The sequence below is a fragment of the Sabethes cyaneus genome, chromosome 3 (genome assembly GCF_943734655.1).
Source record: "Sabethes cyaneus chromosome 3, idSabCyanKW18_F2, whole genome shotgun sequence".
Lineage (NCBI taxonomy): Eukaryota > Metazoa > Arthropoda > Insecta > Diptera > Culicidae > Sabethes > Sabethes cyaneus.
The window spans coordinates 131,072,132-131,093,736 of record NC_071355.1 but is presented as its reverse complement, the minus strand read 5'-3'; the positions used below and the strand labels follow the sequence as shown (position 1 = coordinate 131,093,736).

General features: G+C 38.6%; 2 protein-coding genes across 2 annotated transcripts in view; both read left to right on the top strand.

Annotated features, from left to right (window-relative positions):
• The window catches only part of LOC128740149 (muscle M-line assembly protein unc-89-like), a 181,418-nt gene that overhangs the window by 139,995 nt on the left and 19,818 nt on the right, over positions 1-21,605 (top strand). The window contains exon 7 of the mRNA XM_053835670.1: positions 10,376-10,502. Within this exon, the coding sequence (XP_053691645.1) occupies positions 10,376-10,462 (87 nt within the window). The 3' untranslated portion in view covers positions 10,463-10,502. The remainder of the gene's footprint in view (positions 1-10,375; positions 10,503-21,605) is intronic.
• The window catches only part of LOC128740148 (uncharacterized), a 36,290-nt gene continuing 27,673 nt past the window's right edge, over positions 12,989-21,605 (top strand). The window contains exons 1-2 of the mRNA XM_053835669.1: positions 12,989-13,446; positions 14,026-14,292. Of these exons, the coding sequence (XP_053691644.1) occupies positions 12,989-13,446; positions 14,026-14,292 (725 nt within the window). The remainder of the gene's footprint in view (positions 13,447-14,025; positions 14,293-21,605) is intronic.

Below are 21,605 nucleotides of genomic sequence, written 5' to 3'. Positions count from 1 at the left end.
GCAAGGTAGTGGAAGCCAAAATTATGGACTCTCGTTTCATTAACAACAAGCCCTCTGGTTTGGCTATCAATTAAGATGCACCAGACGAATGTTTTAAGAAAATTTTGATCCCGTTTCTACAAAAACATCATGCAGATTGACAATACGTGTTTTGGCCGAATAGAGCATCATCGCATTACGCCAAAAAAACTCAACCGTTCCTGAATACCCATTCGATCCTATTTTTACCCAAAAACCACGACCCGAGAAAACTGTCTCAGTACGCCCAATCGAAGATTTCTTCGGGATTTTGAGTTCCTTGGTGGACAAAAATAACTGGAGAGCCACGAATTGCAAACAGTTGATTGATAGTAGAATCAAGAGATGCATTCGCAAAGTTGCCAAGTCGGCCGTTCCTGTTTCGACGTCATACGAAAGCATTGTCGAACAGCCGATTACGGACCGTTTTCAAATGTACATTAATTTTTTTCAACAATGGATAATGTATCTTCAATTTCGGTAAATCTTCTTGTATCATGTATCTTCATGTATCTTTGTCTTTTTTTGACAGCTTGAGAAAAAAATTCCAAAATTTTAGTTGCCACCCGCTATAACTGTTTTTAAAGATGTGTATTATCCTGCATTTTACACCTTACTGGATAGCACAGTCTAAAAGTGCGACATAGTGCGATTGTTGTAGTAAGAAAGAGAAAGATTTTGCAATTCTGCTGAGTCCGTCGCCGAGTAAACTTCAAAAATATAACATTTTTAACACGAAAACCTGTGAAGTGAAGTAACATTTTTTGGCAATGTTGCTGTTTTGTTCTGTCATAAGAAAAGAGATAAGGTACCCCGGGGCAAGTGGGATCTAAAAAATGCATAGTTAGGGTTTATTTGACTGTGCAATCTGTACCCATGATTATTTTGAAATTCTTTCAGCACAGAAACTCTTCTGTGGTATCATTTCGAAGGTTTAATTACGAAAAAGCCCTAAAAAATTACATGAAATGAGTCTGGAGGACAATTTTCAAAATCATGGTGATAAATGAGGCAAGTGGGACCTATATTCAAATTTGATTAAAAAGCATAAAATAACAGAAAATTGTGTATGTTAATATACAGCAACGATAGAGCATTGCAAGAAGAAATCAAAGACAATATTTCTACGAATGGTTCATCCAAAAATGCCGTAACAAAATCAGATCACAACGGGCGACTTTATAATTAATGTAAAACACAGATCGTGAGCAATTGCGCTGTAATGCATTATTATAATAAAATGTAGTTGAATATGTAGCTGTATCTAATTCTTGCGAGACGTAATCTATACCTATAAAAATGGATTTCTGTCTGTCTGTCTGTCGGGATGCTCCTTATAGAATCGAAAACTACTGAACTAAGCGGCGTGAAAATTTGCATGTAGAGCTTTTTGGGGCCAGGGAAGGTTCTTAGGATGAAATACAAATTTCCTCATAACTCGAGAACTAATCAAGCAAATGGAACCAAATTTGGCATATGAAGGTTTTTGGAGGCAAGATTTTTTTCTATGATGAATTAGGACCCCTTACCTTTTTGGAAGGGAGGGATCCCATACAAATGAAATACAAATTTCCTCATAACTCCAGAACTAATCAGGCAAAGGGAACCAAATTTAGTAAATGGGTGTTTTTGTAGCAAATTTTTTTCTATGGTGATCTTTCTTTTCTATGGTGGAAATACAAATTTCTTCATAACTCGAGAACTAATCAAACAAATGGAACCATATTTGGCATGTGGGTGTTTTTGGAGGAAAGAATGTTTTCTATGATGAATTAGGACCCCTTACCCGCCCCCTGTAGAGATCACCTCTATTTAGTTTTATTTATTTCCCTAGATCTACTGACCTCTATTACTTTCCTTCAGTTGGGTCACCACTGCGAAATGGTACTTTTTACGAAAAGATTTTCCGTGAAATGGTACATCCTGCGTAAGGTTTTTCGCGAAATGGTATTCTGCGAAACTCTATATTCCGCGTTATGGTCAACCGAGAATTGGTGTTCCGCAAAATGGTATTTGGCGAAATGGTTTGTAATGATGGCTATCCGCTTTATTTTATCAGGCTATGCAATGGGGGGAGTTGTTTTCTATTTTACTGTGAGGAAAATTTGTATATTAAAACACTCATGAAAAAAGGTCATCCGAGATTCAGAATTTATTTACAACACGGTTTAATTTGTGGCAATACAAAGTTTGTCGGGTCAGCTAGTTTATGATAAACCATTGTTTAATAGCTTGAAAATATGATTATGATCTGCTTGATCTACCAAGTCCAATACGGTAGAGCTACACATACGAGTTATAGTTGCGCTTTAACCACATTTTATTGTTTCAATTCCAGTTACACATTTGCTTAATTATATTAACTTTGCTTTTCCAGTTTCAATTAACATCGTTTGGGTGTAACGAAAATGTGACCTAACTGTTTGTTCCCTCATAAACTGTACTAATAGACTACTTTTTCGGGTCAGCTTGGTTTAGTCGTTTTCGGTTTTATTTCAAAGCTTTACTGATATAAATATTATGTAATTGAACTGAAAATGTTCGGTTGTGAAATTGTAAAAATTGTATTATGACAGGAAGTTTTGCACTGAAACACTTTATTTTTAATAGGTCCGTCTTGCCCCCGGTGCTCTGAATTGCCGACCTTATTTCGATCGATTTATTGATTGCTGCTTGTCAATATGAACAACTAGTTTTCGAGTGTGACTTGTTAATACACACATTATGTTTAGCTATTGTTAAAAATACTACAAGGTATACAGCCCTAAGGGTTGTACGAAAGGGTGACGTAGGACTATATCAGATCATCAGATCAAAGACTAATGTAAACTGCATTTCTGGCATATGTATGTTTATAAGAATCTGAGCGTGCCATTGTTTAAGTGAATGTTTAAAAGAGAAGAGCGAAATATTCAGATTCAATTCTTCAATGGTGGTTTTGAAAATACGTGGACGGGGGCTCATAAGTACACTCAAATTAATCCACAGCCCTTTCCTCGTGAAAAATCACGTAAATTTCTCGACAGGGAGTTACGTGACTTTCAACTGATTGTTATTGGAAAAAATAATAACATCTATCTGATATTCTCGTTAACGCATTAGTATGCGTGCGAAACCTGAAAATCACGTAAATAGAACAAGAAAAGCTAGATGAAAAATATTCCCATAACTTTTCCTATGATTTCGACGTGAAATTTATTTTGAGTGTACAATACCGGCAACCTTTGAGACCTAGCAATTTCTTTTAAAAATTACTTGTGTGCATCATAAAGGTTGAAATGGTAATGAATTATTCCCCTACCACAGGGGTGAGGGGTCTCAAGGCATCATAAAATAAATAAATTCATGCCTCCAAAAAACTCCACACGCCAAATCAGGTGCCATTTGCTTGATTAGTTCTCGAGTTATGAAGAAATGTGCATTTCATTTGTATGGGATCCTCCCTTCTTAAAGAAAGTAAAGCTTCTAATCCACCATAGAACCCCCCTCCCCCTGTTAAAAGATGGATGAGTCTCATTATACCATAGAAAAAATTCATGCCTTCTAAAACCCCTACATTCCAAATTTGGTTCCATTTGCTTGATTAGTTCTCGAGTTTTGAGGAAATTTGTGATTCATTTGTATAGGAGCCCCCCCCTCTTACGCCTCCCTTAAAATTGCTCTCTTACTCCCCTAAAAAATTGCTGGTCATTTTATCTATCCAATGACGTATAAATTATTCAGTTTCGTTCAGTAGTTTACTAGTTATTAGCATTTGAAATCTTTCATTCAAACGTTACACTTCTATTTTCGTTTTCACAAAGTGCTACCCAGTCCCAGTATAGTAAACAAAGACGTAGTCCTACGTCAAAAAGCATGTACTTTCACGAAACCCTGTGGCCAAAATATCATTTATAGAAAGGTGCAACAAAATTACAACGCAAATTGAAAATAACGCTCAAATTTAAAGTTAAATTTTGGTGTTTGGAACGCCAATTATAAATCATCTATAATTTTAATGCATGCGTTTGAATTGTATCTTTCATTTCTAGAAAGGTTCGGTTGAAGAAAATGAGGTTTAAAAGAGTTATGAGCTCCGTTCCCACTTGCCCCGGGATACCTTACAAAAAATAAAAATTAAGCTTTGTTGTCAGTTCAACCTGCAATCAATTTTATTTTCTGGTCATCTTGTGAAATATTTAATAGATATTTTTAACCATTTCCACAGTTATAAGCCATATGCGCATCAAATTTCATCATGAATATTTGTAACATTAATGCAGCCAATAAAAAAATATGAGCCTAAAATTTTTCAACTGCGAACAAACATAGCAAATATGAACGAAATCGGAGCACTTTTACAGTTGCTCGTTTTCCTATCAATACTTTCTCATATTTCAGTACAAGTCCAAGGGTAAAACAAGGCAAAACATTTCCTTACACGACATTTTCATGAAAAGCGTGATCGTCGTTCGATCTTTCGACTTTTTCAACCTTCCAAACAGGCATGCCTTCTTGAAAATCTCTGGTAAAAGTATCGAATTGACATTTTGCCTGTAGTTCCAAAACTATGAGTAAAATGGAGCAAAACGGATTTCTAGGTTATGTTGTATTAAAATAAAATTGTTCATATACCTTTTTTCTAACATTCTTCTTCTTTTCCATACCATAGAATCCATACCATAGAAATTAGAGAGAGTTTGTGCATGATTCTTTCAAAACTATTAAAAATAGAGGTGAATGGGGCAAAATAGGCTACTTCCCGTCATTTCCGCGCGTTGAGACCATCTCCAATCGATTTCTCGTGATTTTTTACATAAGAAAAGTCACTTTTTACCTCTTAAAAACAGTGGCAACAAAAAGTTCCATTTTTTCGGTCGGTTCTGCCCACTGTGCACCGGTTGAAAGCCCCATCAAATAGTCAAAAAGTAAAATAGTAGTAAAATAAATTTGGCCTATTATCACACCTTGCCCTTTAATATACTTTGTTCGCCTTGATGTGCATATTAATATTGCAACTTTCCAAGAAATATTTATTAGGAAGGTACTCGATCCTACATTAATATTAGTGTCTATCGTGACGTATGAAAGTTCAAGTTTCCTAATCCTTTATGGTAATTTGCACATTTTTTAAACATTTGCCTAAAACCAAAATTTTTTTTCGATTTTTTTTTATTTTGAATCTTTTGAGGCAACCAAGGGACAACCGGACGTTTCAGATTAAGACGAATGATTCTGTAGTTACAATAAACGCGTCTTTACTGTCCGAAGTTCTGATATATAGTGTAATGATAATGAAAACAAAATAGAATCCGTGAGAGGCACGGAAAGAACTCATTGGAGAGATGGCTACACTGTTATAAGGTGTTACGCAAATTATACCTTAATAGAATCTTTATGTTACAGTGAATGTATTGACATTAAAAACAAGTTGTTTTTATACAAAGATTCACACATATTCCTATTGCATAAATTGATTGTACGCTTATCAACTTGGCAAGTACGGTTCTTGGCAGAACGGTAGCAACAATTTTGACTATTTATTTCTTAACCCTTAAATGCGCAATGTTGCTTTAAGGGGGACCCTAGTCTAGGAGACCGATTAATAATAGATTTTCGTAAATTTTTTTCAGATGCTAGAATTATAGTTAAGTGTCGGGGTATTTTGGTTATTGGTTAAGGTATATTTGAAGATATATTTTGTATTTTTTGCATACCAGAATAGTGATTATTATGCTGGTGGCAGGAGGGCGCGTGAATGCCCTCTAGAAAATAGTTCCTTGTTGGCGGTACGTGCCGGGAACCAACTGAGTATCGTAGAGCGGATTTCAAGGATGATTTTGGAGCTTTAGGTTAATACCTAAATTGTAACGTAGCGGTTTTTAAAATTTCGAAAATTTATCAAAACAGCGGCAATTTTTCCAAGGTATTTTTTCATCGAAAAACGCCAATTAAAAGTTCATAAAAAATTGAAAAATTGATATATCAAAAACGGCTACGTAACAGTTTAGAACAGTTCATTTTTATATGCTGAAAAAAAATTTCAGCCAAATCGGTCCACTAGATCATAAGATACACGTACCACCAGCTAAAGAAACATGGTTTTGGGGAAAACGCGTTTAAAGTTTCGTACAGCAATGGACTTCCCTTGAGGTGACTCCACAATATTTGCCGTAAGTTTTCAATGACTTCAGATATTAAAAAATCTTTTTGGAATGACATTTCTGAAGGTGTAAGCGTCTCGAAAATGCAAAAAAATAAAATTAGATTTTTCCGACTTTCCAGAGTAGGGTCCTCCCTTAAAACAACATAGTGAAAAACATCCCCAAAGTAAATTATGTTTACCGCCTTTAGATAAGTAAGTTTGCTTTTTAAATGAATTTTTTAGCGTGCGCATTTAAGGGTTAATATTAGTAAATTATGCATTAAAACTTTAGATTTCATAAACGGTTGAGATAGTTTTCAGTTGGTATCGTTTGAACCGCTTACCGCGGGTTGTTACAATGTCCTTTGCAGTTTTGATGGTAGGAATTGCTAAAATAAAACAAAATCTAATATTGTTGAACGAATAGTAATATTATTTACCGGTGTAAACTAATGTAGGCCGCAGAATTCCTTTCTGATTATGTGTGAAACTCGACAGAGCAAAATGCACTGTTGAAAATATATTACTGTTCCCAATGGAAATATTTTTTCAACCTTAATATATTTATACCGTTCCCACCCTAATATAACCTAAAGCCCTATAAAGATATACATTTATAACGCTTTAAGGTAAAGCCAAGATAAAATAATATAAATATATTTGCCTAATATATTAATATATGATAATATTATGAAGCGTCTTACCCCTCGGTCCGTATTTATTTATTTACTAGCTAACCCAAAAAACGTCGTATTCCCAAAAATCAAACTGTGTTCATGAATCTTGGATGACCTTTGTTCCAACCTCGAGTTTTGCAAGTTTCTGAGGAGTTCATGGGTGGTTCAAAATACAAATTTTCCTCACAGTTAAGTAGAAAACAACTCCCCCGTTGCTTAGCCTGATAAAATAAAACGGATAGCATTTAAATATTCGCCATGATTATATAACCATTTCGGTTGACCATAACGCGGAATGTAGAGTTTCGCGGAATACCATTTCGCGAAAAACCTTACGCTGGATGTACCATTTCACGGAAAATATTTTCGTGGAAACTACCATTTCGCAGGGGTGATCCTCTCCTACTCGCTGTCGCTCATTCGGACCCAACTGAAGGAAAGTAATAGAGAACAGTAGACCTAGGAAAACAAATAAATCTAGATAGAGGTGATCTCTGCGGGGGCTACTCCCCCGCAGTGCCCGGCGCTTCCGACGCAACGCGAAACGCGAAAGGCAAACCGAATCGGGTTTTTTACATTCAAAGCATTGTATTTTATACTAATATTAATTTGTTTTCATATGGGAACCTCGTCTCCTTTCCCCTACGACTCCTTGAAGGCAGGCAAAAAGAACTTGAATTGCGGTACCATGGATTGGCGCTAGGGGGCTTATCCGAATTGAAAACTTCTAAAACGACATGAAAGTATATTAAATTATCTCGTGTTTGACCCATCTTTTCTTTAAATTTCGGACGCATAACAAAACAGCGGACATTGAAATATGAAAGTAATGTTTTAGTCGAAAAAATTGACTTTAAACATTTCTAAAAAATACAAAAATTGCAATATCAAAAAAAGGATGGGTCAAACACTAGATAATTTTGTTGGCTTTAAAACAAAATAAGAGTCATGAGAATTGCATGAGCTGTCCTTGAGATATTTATGGTACCGACTTCCAAAAAACGGCCTTGAAGCTTTTATTCGCTGTGTAATCGTTCCAGACATGCGCTGTACAAATAGCTGTAACTTTGTCAATTTTAGGAATTCATCCAAACGACTTCAAACACATGTAGTCAAAATGTTAATCTTTCGAAATAATCAATAAAAAAAATTCGGTTTTTAAAAATTGAAAAAGTATTATGCCCCGGTAACTATTTTTGTTAGAAAATGTATTTAAAGTACAGGGATACCTCGATATAAGACAACCTCGTTATAAAACAACCTCGATATAAGACAATTGGATATAAGACACTTTTTACCTCGATATAAGACAAATTGCTTTGACATAGTTGGTAACGACACCTGAGCCAATTTTCCAATCCAAAACCGGCGCCATAAAAATGTTCATTATTTCTAAATAATGCTAAAAATTGTAAAAAACTAATAGCTCAAACTATAATAAATAGTTCAAAAATTGTAAACATACACCACAGAGCAAAATTGGCGACTGCTAATGCAAAAATGTTTGAAAAACTACAAGGTATACAGCCCTAAGGGTTGTACGAAAGGGTGACGTACGACTATATCATCAGATCAAAGACTAATGTAAACTGCATTTCTGGCATATGTTTGTTTATAAGAATCTGTGAGTGGCATTGTTTAAGTGAATGTTTAAAAGAGAAGAGCAAAATATTCAGATTCAATTCTTCATTTAATGCAATGGTGGCTTTGAAAATACGTGGACGGTGGTTCATAAGTACAACACCTGCAACCTTTGAGACAGAAATTTTTTTGAAAAATCACTTGTGTGCATCATACAGGTTGAAATGGTAATGAATTATCCTCCTACCGCAGGGGTGAGGGGTCTCGAAGCATCATAAAATAAATAAATTCAAAGCCAAATTTGGTGCCATTTGCTTGATTAGTTCTCGAGTTATGAAGAAAGTTGTATTTCATTTGAATGGCATCTCCCCTTCTTAAAGAAAGCAAAGGTTCTAATCCACCATAGAAAAATTCCCCCCGCTCCCCTGTTAAAAGACGGAAGGGTCTCATTATACCATAGAAAAAATTCAGAAACATCTTACCTCCAAAAACCCCCACAAGCCAATTTTGATTCCTTGAGTTATGAGGAAATTTGAATATTATTTGAATGGAGGCCCCCCTCCTAAAGAAGGGAGGGTTCTTAATTTACCATAGAAATAAGTTTTGCCTTCTAAAACCCCTACATTACAAATTTGGTTCTATTTGCTTGATTAGTTCTAGAGTTTTGAGGAAATTTGTATTTCATTTGTACGGGAGCCCCCCTCTTAGAAGGAGAAGTGGTCTCAGTACACCGTAGAAAAAAATCCTGCCCCCATATGCCAAATTTCGTTCCATTTGCTTGATTAGTTCTCGAGTTTTGAGGAAATTTGTGTTTAATTTGCATAGGAGCCCCCCCCCCCTCTTACGCCCCCTTAAAATTGCTGTCTTATCCCCCTAAAAATTGCTGGTCATTTTATCTATCCAACGACATATAAATTGTTCAGTTTCGTTCAGTAGTTTAGTAGTTATTAGCATTTGAAATCTTTCATTCAAACGTTACACTTCTATTTTCGTTTTCACAAAGTGCTGCCCAGTCCCAGTATAGTAAACAAAGACGTAGTCCTACGTCAAAAATCTTGTTTCGATATAACACAATTTCGATATTAGACAACTTTTTGAAATTGTCTTATATCGAGGTATCCCTGTATAGTGCAAAGTTTGCAGCTCTACTATTTTTCTTTTTATCGAGAAAAATATTAACGGTGTTCGATAGCACGGTTGGGAGCGAGTGGACTGTATTTTTAAACCTTAACATCAGCGCAGGGTATCAGAGTGGGAGGGTGTAGTTTCCTTGCGATGGGATTTGCTAATCCTAAGCAATCAAAGCCTTTCTGTCTCGGGCGCACCTGCGCCGCTTACAACCCGTTCTTTTATGGGACTTCGGATATTACACTGTTCCACGATTACACACCACATTACACTACAGACTATATTCTTACTACACATTTACATTGAACATTGCACAATTATTTACATGCACAGACAGCACGACGGCTGCTGGCGGATTAACTACGCGGACTCATTAAACCTATCGTTTAGCGGGCTTATATATTATATTTATAAAATTATAATAATTTTAGCGGACAATATCCCATTGTCGCTTTCATAAAGACATATTCAAATCAGGGCTTCCTATTCTAAGCCAATACCAGCTAAAGCGCTATTGTAGATAAGTGCGCTAAGCCGATGCTGCTTAACCGCTAGTCACTCACGCACGTACTACAGTGATGCCTCCCTTCGTACGATTCGTGCTCACTCCCGAACAAACGGTAATCTATCGACAATCGCGGCATTTCCGGTCTGTCAGCGAAAAATATCCGTAGAGTGCAGTCGGTATGTTTAGTGTTAAGTTTGCACGATTTCCTTTGTCAAGATAGGCTCATTGCTATGAACGGTTGTTCTGCTAAGATAGGTGGTAGTTCCATACATATATACATACATAGTACGAGCAACGATCAATTGCCGTATATTGATGACCCGTATTATCTATTTTTAGGTAAAGCATCCCAAAGGACACAAAAAAGAAAAAGAAATCGAGGATAGCGTTCCAGAGCCAAATAAATATGACAGAAGTAGAATGTAGTAACCACGGCATTTCATCACGTTGTATTGAACTTTTATAGGTAAACGAATCGTCGATCCTTTTAATTATTATTTATCTTTTGTATAACGAATGTACTGCGTAGATAAAGGGTGTCCCAAATTAAATTGCACCACGAAAGAAACGCTGTAGAAAATTACCTATTGGGTATTTTCTCTTAAAAATTTGGGTAGAAGTAGTTTAGAGTGTATTGTTTACACTGTATTTTATCGCTGTCAGTTTTTCGAAAATTGGAAAAAATGGCGTCACCCGAAAAGCAATGTCGCGAATTGATTTTGCGCAAACGCAACTCTCTCTCATTCAACTCTCTCATCGGAAAACCACTTAAAATCGTGCAGTCAACGGTATGGTTGAACGTTACTACCGCCGTATGGTTGAACGTTACTACGAAACTCTGAGAACACCGCGCAGCACAATTTTGATGTTCCAGAGAAAGTAAGGAAGCAGGAACTTTCAAAGTTTGCCAAAAAATACATGATTTGGCAAGCGATCTGCTCATGTGGCAAACGGAGTGCGCCGTTCATCACTATCAAAACTGTAAATGAGCAGATCTACCTCAAGGAGTGCCTACAGAAGCGTCTACTTCCTCTGCTGAAGCAACACGAGGGCCCTACGATCTCCTCGCCGGATCTATCTTCGTGCAACTATTGAAAGGATTTCCTGGAGTGGTAAGAAGTCAACGGGGTTACTTTTGTACCTAAGCACATGACCCCCCCAACGCACTGGAACTAAGGTCCATCTAAAAATATGAAGCAAACACAACGGAAGTATCCCAAAGAGGTCAAATCTGAGGAAGACATGAGGAAAAAGTGGGTTTCTGAAGAAGAAGCCGCAACCAGATGTTGTACTGAATCTTATGAACTAAAGTAAATACAGAAAGTAAAGCGTAAGCTGCGAGCATACGGTTATGGTATCGAAGATAAATGAAATAAATATGCCAAAAGCTTACTAATGGATTATATTTCATAGTCTGAAAGATTGAAAAGGATCGGTCAATTGAGTAATTTTCTACAACGTTTCTTCCGTGGTGCAATTTAATGTGAGAATCTTTCGTTTTCCGTATGACGGATTAAGCTGAAATTAGTGATCATTAAGATCATTCATCATCATTTTATATTTGTATTGTTTTGCGAATAGAATAGAAACTGTAAGCGACAAATAACCAAACGGATTGTGTGTGTGCATGCAGATTGACGAGCAATGTTATTAAAACACGGGAGTGTTGTATAACATATGACGAACATTTCAGCTAAAGTCACGCGAGAGCTTAACACACGTGATGTTGCCATATCTTTTGTTAGATTTCTTTATTACATGACGAAAAAGCAACAATTTTAGTATTTTGTATAGCATCACTGGTTTACTACGAGCAAGAGGTCAAAGCAGCACGTTCATTCACCGGAATAATTTTGGAAACATCTGGTTTGCAGTCGGCATGCATTTAATCTTATGTTTTTTTTCCTGTATGGATTCATCATTGCGACCAGTTTCGTTGATCTATTGCAGTGATGCCCAGGCATAGGCATGGTGCGGGCCAAATGAGATCGCCCCATGATGTCGCGGGCCGCAAATTCCTCTGGCCATTTCCGCGCATAACAAAATGCAAAATATGCGGCAATAAAAACCATTTTCTGGGAATTACCACAAGATTTAAACCGGAAATTATTCGGAACTACTAAATGCACGAGGCATAACGGCTGATTTGAGTGACCCCTGTGTCATCAAAAAAATTACTCATAAGTGCACCATCTTTCAAATCAATCCGCGGGCCGCACAAAACATCTTTAAGGGCCGCATGCGGCCCGCGGGCCGCAGTTTGGCCATCACTAATCTATTGTGACATCGCCCGGGTGTTTGCTGTTCAACCCGCACTGCATTTATTTTTGCTATAATCACTATTGAGTGAGCGATATGCTGTATGTGTAATTGAGTACCCTTGCTTCAATGCTTTCTCTGCTTTACCCACCTCGTTCCACATGACAGCGCTATCCCCAATTAAAGCTATCTCTGGGGCAGCTAACCAGTGCATTTTACTATAAGGGTCTCATTTTTGCACTGTCAATAGGCTTAATCGGGATAATATAGAATTCAACATGTAGGTGATGAGGAGCCTGAGAATAAACTCTTGCTTGCATGTGTATGTGTGAGGTAGGCAATTGGCTAGTTGTTGTTTGCTATCACTGCTAATTCTACGTTTTTCTGCTTTTTCCCGGATTTTGTTGGTGCTGAGCATAACGTATCAAACTTTCATTGATATCTATTGAAGTACAACGCTTTGAAGGAGTTATAAGTGAAAAAACTGCATTAAACTACACTGCTTTCCTAATGAATAGCGAAAGAGTAGAAAAGGCAATGGAGTCTATTTGTTGTGGTTGTGCCGACGAAATTGTTTGCAATGGCTTCTGTAAATTCGCTTTCCATCTGAAGTGCGCTCGTATAACTGCTGAAACAAGAGAAGCTATCGCCGGTAGTTCACAATTGTTTTGGATGTGCCATGCCTGTACGAAAATGATGAGTAACGCTCGTTTTCGTCAAGCCATTTCGTCTACTAACAACGCTATGCAGGCAATGGTTGACGATCAAAACAAAGTACTGGATGAGTTGCGTAAAGAAATTGCACTCAACACTATGAAAATAAACACAATTCTCCAGCGAACTCCCATGCCCACTACTCCTCGAATTCCGATAACGACAAACTCACGCAAACGGCCACGATTAATAATTCCGGACGAATCGTCACAGCAGCGCGATAATGCCACAGAAGGCACAAGAGATATCCAGCCTGATGATGCTATCCCACTGGCTGCGGCTAAAAAGGAGAAGTTGTTTTGGTTGTATTTATCCGGGTTTGATCCTCAAGCAACGGTAAATCAGATCGAAAAACTTGTACGAAACAATCTCAACACAGAGAAAACAGTGGACGTGGTTAAGCTGGTTCCAAAAGGCAAAACACTGGAGGAACTCACGTTTGTTTCTTTCAAAGCTGGTGTCGAGATGGATTTAAAAGATTTAGCTTTGTCCAGATCGACCTGACAGAAAGGAATTATATTCCGACCGTTTGATTTTCAGCACACTGCTAGTACACGCACGTTCTTTCGATTCCCATCCACGCCGGGTGGAATTCAATCGCAATAAGCAGAAATTACCACCATATGACCGCACTGAAATTTGTATCGCACGCACACTATCCCGACCGACGACTCTACACAGTAACGTCGTTTTAATAAATGATTCGACAACGGAACAAAATCGAACTTGCAAAAAAATATCAGCTGATAGCCACACACCCGACTCTCGCACCGTTCGTTCATTGACAATTTTCTATCAAAACACTAGGGGGCTACGAACCAAAACTAATGAACTGTTTCTAGCTCTCGCTTCGTGCGATTATGATGTTATAGTTTTTACTGAAACTTGGCTGAAGAAAGATATTCTTGATTCGGACTAACCAATAATTACACACTTTATCGTTGCGACCGAAACTGCCAGCGAGGTGGCGGTGTATTGATCGGTGTAAAAACTAATTTAAAATACACAACTGTTAGTTTTACAGAAGCCGATGTGCTAGAGCAAACTGCTGTCCGCATTGCGATGAAGGATGGTAACATTTTCATTTGCGCTGTGTTTCTACCTCCAAATTCTGATCCCGTGCTGTACGAACGACATGCAGCGTGCACTCAACAATTGTCTCTGCTAGCAAAAGATCGGGATAAAACAATTGTGTTAGGTGATTACAATCTTCCACACTTGCGATGGGATTATGACGATGAAATGAATTGCTTTCTGCCGATGATTGCGTCTGCCGAGTCCGAGTTGACATTAGTTCAATCTTTATTAATCACGGGTTTACAACAGCAGAATTATTATATTAACGACAATGGCAGATTACTCGACTTGGTTTTTACCAGCAGTACAGCCTGCGTAGAAATTTTTGAACCGTCGATACCGTTACTGAGAATAGACCGACATCATAAGCCGATTGTTTTAAAATTGAATGATGAGCACATTTATGAGGAAGAAGAAGTTGAATAGTTTGATTTTCGCCGTTGTGATATGTCTTTGATGAATGGGCTTATTCAGCAAATACATTGACACCAATTATTGGCGATTGGTTCAGTTGATGATGCAGTTACATGCTTCTACAATGAGCTCTATCGAATATTTCGAGCAAATGTACCACTCAGAAAAGGGAAAAGGAAATTTCACAACAACCAACCGTGGTGGAACGTGCAGCTTCGGAATCTTCGTAACCGTCTTCGAAAAGCCAGGAAACGTTACTTCAAGTGCAGGTGTGAATCGCGAAAAATTGAAATGCGTGAAATTGAGGCTCAATTCAACTCTTTAAACGCTTCAAGTTTTCGTGATTACATTCATCGTATAGAAGATAATGTAAGAGCGGATCCAAAGTCATTCTGGACCTACGTTAAGGACCGACAAGCAGTGAAAGGGGTACCTCGAACCATGCGCTACCAGGGATTAAATGCCACATCGCCGCAGGAATCAGCGAATATGTTCTCGGCTTTCTTTCAAAGTGTGTCAAGTAATAACTCACCACCTTTGTCTGAAACGTACCTGAGCAGCAGGCGTGTTATTTCCTCACTCATTGTGCAAAAAGTGCAACTTTTTTTGTTCAACTCAATGAGCAGAACTGCTTTCAGAAATGAGAAATAAATCCACACAATGAGAAACAGACTAAACACAATGACAAAAACTGACGCGCAGAAAAACTTCTCAATGCGCTCTTTAAATGAGCAACATTCGGTTTTGCTCCCGGTCCTCTCGGTAGCTACAGCAGTAAGCGTGGAAACAAAACAACCGGTGCGCGTACAGCAACTATAGACTCAGAGGCGTCAAGACAATCAAAAGTCGTTAAATTTTAAATCTTAGCGGAGAATTGCCTTTGTTTATAATGGGACTTTCCTGTTGGTGCGCGTCAAGAAGCAAATGTATGGGAATTCAAATGTTGCCATATCTAAATAACATTTTTCGCACTGTTGCCGTTGTGACATGCCTAACCATATGATGCAGTTGCGGTCACGGGCAGCCAAACTCAACTGAATATACTAAATGTAAGAATCATCATGATTCAACTGCATTAATGGATTAATATTTTTCTGATGGCAATGACCGCTACTGACAACCGTCGTTTTTTCTCAACGCATTACCCATGTTAAAACTACCCGTAGTTGTCATACGTCAGCGCATCGCATCAACGTATTCAAAGTGTATTAACATTCTCCTCAATGAGTAGCACAGTGTGCGGTTGCTCATACAACTTGCGTTCAGCAAGAAAGAGCACAGTTAAAATGAAACGGAGCAGAATAAATCGCGTTGAAGACTGAGCACAGTTTGAATTTTTCTCTTCTCTTTTTTTCTTCTGAGGAGGTGCCATCCCTGCTGAGCAGTATTCCGCGTTATGACGTGAACGTGCTCCGGATGAATTTTTCGCCCCACGAAGTCCAACTGAATTTGCAATCTATCGATGGATCAAAAGGACCCGGTCCTGATCAATTACCTCCTTTCTTTGTAAAACAGTGTGCTGGTGCTCTCGCTTACCCTGTAAGTATACTGTTCAACCGTTCTATCAGCGAAAGGCAATTCCCAACTGTTTGGAAATCTGCTTCAATCACAGCGATTTATAAATCTGGTTCGTTTAACGAAGTAGAGAACTACCGTGGGATCTCCATTCTTAGCTGTCTGCCAAAGGTCCTTGAAAGTATCGTGCATGATTCGCTATACCAATCTGTTAAGTCCATAATATCTGCAGAACAACACGGCTTCATGAAAAACCGTTCGACCACTACAAACTTGCTAAGCTATGTTTCGACTATTGTGGATAAAATCGAAAAATGACAACAAATCGACGCTGTGTATGTTGATTTTGCCAAGGCGTTTGACAAGGTTCCACATACTCTGGCGGTTGAGAAGTTTAGGAGAATGGGACTACCTGAGTGGCTGACAAAATGGATTCTGTCGTATCTGACGGGGCGTAACTCAACGGTGAGAGTTGGCGTGGCGTGCTCTACTCCATTCCGGATTCAGTCCGGAGTTCCTCAAGGCAGTGTCTTGGGACCTTTGCTGTTCGTTCTTTTCATCAACGATCTTTGCGGAAAATTGAAATCCCCGAAACTGTTATACGCTGATGACCTCAAATTTTACCGTGTAATCACAACACTAACAGACTGCTGTGCGCTCCAAATCGATATTGACGCGCTCATTGAATGGTGTAGAGTGAATGGGATGAAAGCTAACGTCAACAAATGTTGCATAATTTCATTCACGAGGGTACGTGCGCCGATGGTTTTTGATTACATCATGGAGACAACAAGCCTAGAACGTAAAGGCGTTGTGATGGATTTGGGGATTCTCATCGACAGCAAACTGAAATTTGTGGAACATATCTCTTCCGTTACAGCTAAGGCATATGCAATGTTAGGTTTTCTGAGGAGGAACACCAATTTCTTTGTTGATGTTTATAGCCTCAGAACACTTTACTGCTCGCTCGTTTGGGCACCATATCACGCTGTTCACGTCAACAGACTCGAACGAGTACGAAAGCAGTTCATCCGATACGCTTTGCGGAATCTTAATTGGAGAGACCGAACAAACCTGCCACCATATGTAAACCGGTGTATGCTGATCAACCTACCGACGCTGGAAAGTAGACGAATACTTCTCCAACGTATGATAATATTTGACGTGTTAGCAGATCGCATTGACTGTCCAGCTATTCTTGAAAAACTACGATTCAACGCACCGTCACGAGTGATGCGCCAATCGGAGTTCTTTCGACGATCGAATCACCGCACGGCCTACGGAAATAACAACCCGCTGGAAGTTTGTTGTAGTCGTTTTAACGAAGTTTATTATTTGTGTGATTTTGGCATGTCAAAAAATGTGTTTAGATTAAGGATTAGCGGTTATTAGTACTAAGTAACATGTCTGTGCGATGTTTTTTTTATTATATCGAAGATGAATAAACAAATTAAAGTCACTTTGACATCGAATGGCCTGATTCTACTTAGATTCGAACCCACAACCATTCGCTTGTCAAAGCAGAATCGGTAACCTTACGGTTATAGATCCCCCCTCGTCTTATGTTTAAGAATCAAGTAAATAAAACTTACTATAAAACTTAGATTTTAAGATAAAACGGCGAGTAAAAGCCGCTGAAACGCAAATTTTAAGTGAAAAGTTTGGTGAATGAAAACTGCGCAAGTTTTTACGCCAGTTGTACATACAGATTTTTTTTATAGTGAATGTAGTAGGACTTTTGCATGCACAAATGTAGATTAGGTACTTGTGTGCTTTCATATTTTGTAAATTTCTGCCAAATGCGGAGATATATTGACGAAAAGTGAGCCAGATATTGATGTACTATAATTAAATATTTCTAAATCCTGCATTTCAAGTTTAGTGAATGGCCGGTTTTGTTTAAAATATTCAAGTAAAATGCGATACGCGATGGGGTTAGTGTTGTGTGTGTGTTTTATGATATATGTTTTATACTGATTTTGAAGTGCATGTGCGTGTGTTTTTCGTCAGAAAAACATTTTTGTTAACGGAACTGAATTGTATATGAAAGATTACCGATAATGTAAGGCAGACAAGCATTTATCCCAGCGAATCTACTGTACTTCATTTGAAAAATTGCAACTAAAGAGCCATTAAGACCTATTTACTAATACATTCAAAGCAGTCATGTTAGTCATTAATTCACGTTGAGGGCTAATTTTTCGTTAATAATCATTATAGTGTACCGTGAAAGCACCAGTCGCCGTAATGTAATGTAATGCGATTATGCACGCTTTAGCAAAACGCTGTCATTTTCTGGATTTAATATACTTAAATGTGTATACTTCATTGTATTAATTATTAAACGTTCTGCATATTAATTTTAATGAAGACTATAATTTATTGACAGTCCAATAGATATTGTTTCATATCCACTATAATATGGGCTCAAATATAGAGTTTGAAACTTTGATCCCTTGGTTTACAAGTGCGTGGAATGTGTCAAAAGCGCGAGTAACCGTAGGTTAAACCAACTGTTTTTTGTCGTATAAATGTCCTATTGCGAATATCAGGTATCAGCTTCTTTGGCTCGAGCAGCACGTTCCTCACAATCGTTTGGAGGATTTGTGCCTCGCCCATCTTGTCCGTTTATATCATTTACCTGATGAGAACGGGAAGGAAAACAGAAGGAATAGGAAGGGGTAGATAAGGGAACTTGACAAACACAAACCAAGTGATTACTGTACCCCAAAGGAGCCGCTGTAATCTTTGGTTGTTAACTTATCAATAGTGCACCTCCTAGGAGTTGTGGACCTATGGATACAGCCTCCAAAAAGACCGTATCCCTAGGTACGGCGCTGTTTGCGGTGCTGGTTTATCCGAACAGGAACTTTTTTAAAGCGGTAATTAAGCTTCAGGGTTTGCTTTTTGAGAAGGTTAAGAGAACCGTCGTCATTGCTGCAATAGAGCGTTCGCTCTCCTGAAGTCGTTGAGGTTTTTGGAACCTTCCACCTGACAGCTTGTAATTGGGGGTTATAGATAGATATCCTTTTCAGGACATCCATATCCCCCAATTTTTCTGCATCATCCCAAGGTATAATAAAAGATACCTTGACCAAACTCGTGTTTTAGTCTTTGACCTTGAAATGCGGTCAGGCATTAACATTAATATTTTTTTGAAACGATGGTTTTTTACAATTGATGGAGGGACGGTAGGGGAAAGTAATGAAAATTTTTTTGGGAAAGGAGGGGAAAGAGTGGAAAGGAAGGGGGAAGGGGGTAAAAGGTAGCTACGCTTAACAAGTTGTCGTTGTGACTCCTATCTTTCGTCCAATGCTGGAAGGTGCATGGGTCGAACCAAGCTATAATCAGAGATTATAACCGGCTTTGAACCCACAACACCTGCCAGGGCGTGTGGCTCGCTGGTACCCGTGTTCATTTGAACCATAGAGGCGCTGGACAAAAGAAGATTGCGCAATCCATTTATTAATGTAGCAACCTATCTGGTTATTTTTAGACACACAGATTGTGCCTTTTCCTCCGTCAACTGTAGAAACCTCCGACCGAGAAGTTTTAATCTAACTTGTTAGATGTAGCGTAGCTACCTATTACCTCCCCCCCATTTCTTTCCACTCTTTCCCCTCCTTTCTCAAAAAAAAAAAAAAAAAAATCATTACTTTCCTCTACCGTCCCTCCATCAATTGTAAAAAACCATCGTTTCAAAAAAATATTAATATTAATGCCTGACCGCATTTCAAGGTCAAAGACTAAAACACGAGTTTGGTCAATTTCATAGGAACGGAGCCTTTCTCCGAAGACCCGTGCTGAGACACGCGGACTAACACGCTTACGGACGAACAACGTCACACGCAGTACCTTGCAAGTCGTAAGGGCCTGCATAGTGTCGTCGTCCTGAAAGTAAAAACAAGTTAGATTAAAACTTCTCGGTCGGTGGTTTCTACAGTTGACAGAGGAAGAGGCACAATCTGTGTGTCTAAAAATAGCCCAAAAACCCAGATAGGTCGCTACATTAATAAGTGGGTTGCGCAGTCTTCTTTTGTCCAGCACTCTGGCAGGTATTGTGGGTTCAAATCCGGTTATAATCTCTGATTATAGCTTGGTTCGACCCATGCACCTTGCAGGATTGGACAAAAGATAGGAGTCACAACGACAACTTGTTAAGCGTAGCTACCTATTACCCCCCCCCCCCCCCCTTTCCACTCTTTCCCCTCCTTTCTCAAAAAATTTTCATTACTTTCCCCTACCGTCCCTCCATCAATTGTAAAAAACCATCGTTTCAAAAGAAATATTAAAAGATACTTTGTTTTGATGCAGATTGAAAAATTCTATAACGAATCTATGCAACCCCGCTCTCTCGTTTATCATCTCTAGCTTCTCTTGGAGCCATATACGGCTGTCTGCGTTTTCCGGGGAAACCCAGACAATGCCGTATCTGAGCCCTGAGTTACTAAAGCTGGGGATGAAATGAGAGGACGGAGTTGCGTATAAGAGACTATTGGGGACTTTTAACAGCGTATTCTTTAGTTCTTCGGTGAAAACGCCATTCACCAACCGAACTTGAATACGCTGTCCAGCTTCTGGAAGCACCGGTCTCCGAGTAACATTAACAGACGAAGCCAACATCGCTCTCACCCGGCTAACTCCAGGAGTTGCTCCCTTTGGCATGCTGCCGCTAGGGCTGCATATGGCCAAAGAAGCGTCGGTAGCTATTTTTAAGGGAGTTTTCGGCTTACCGTCAACAAAATGCGAATTCCTCGTGTCACAGAATGCTTTCTTGTTACCCGCAGGCATTCGGTCATTTGTGGACGGTTAGCCAGAGAGAACAACCTTACCGGTATCCATCCTGATACTTCTGCGGCGAGAGAATAGAAAAGAAGCGTCTGTATGGTTTGATGGTCCAGAACAAAAAAAAAATGTTCTCAACTCTGACTGGCTACAGCAGACAGGTTGAAACCTTCGTTTACCAACACTAATTGGGGGATAAACGCCTGTATTCTTTTGCGAAATAATAGTAGTTGTAGAACTATCATTATTCTCACAAAAGATTACATCGTTTGGTAAGCCTGTATGTATCGTGTTCCAGTGCTATCAAGCAAGGGCTAGCATGCTTGCTCTGCATCGTTTGATGTTCGTGTAAATACATACGCTTATTGCGGTCAGTACTTCCACATCTGCACACCATCCCACAGTGGGGAATTGCTGGCCAGCAGCCAAAAAATGAAAGTTCATTTCGACTCTCCGTTGTATTTTTCCTGTGATTCTATACTATTGGAGTGTTCAAATCCAAAATTTTAGATCAGTATGACAAAATTTGAATTTTCTATGAATCTTGAAAGTATGCTATCTCAGCATGTTTTAGCGTTTTTTTGAAAAATAACCCAATATTTCAAAACATGCTAGAGGTCTAATGGTAGCTCGGATTTCAACGGTGTCTAAGGAAAAGTTCTTCAAAAAATAGTGCTGAATAAAGCCCATTAATTGAGTATGCAGTAATTTTATCATAGTATGCCACAATTTTAATTATCATTATAAAAGTGCCATATTTTCGCGTAAAACACGCTTAAAAGTTTTGAAGCCAAGGATCGCCACT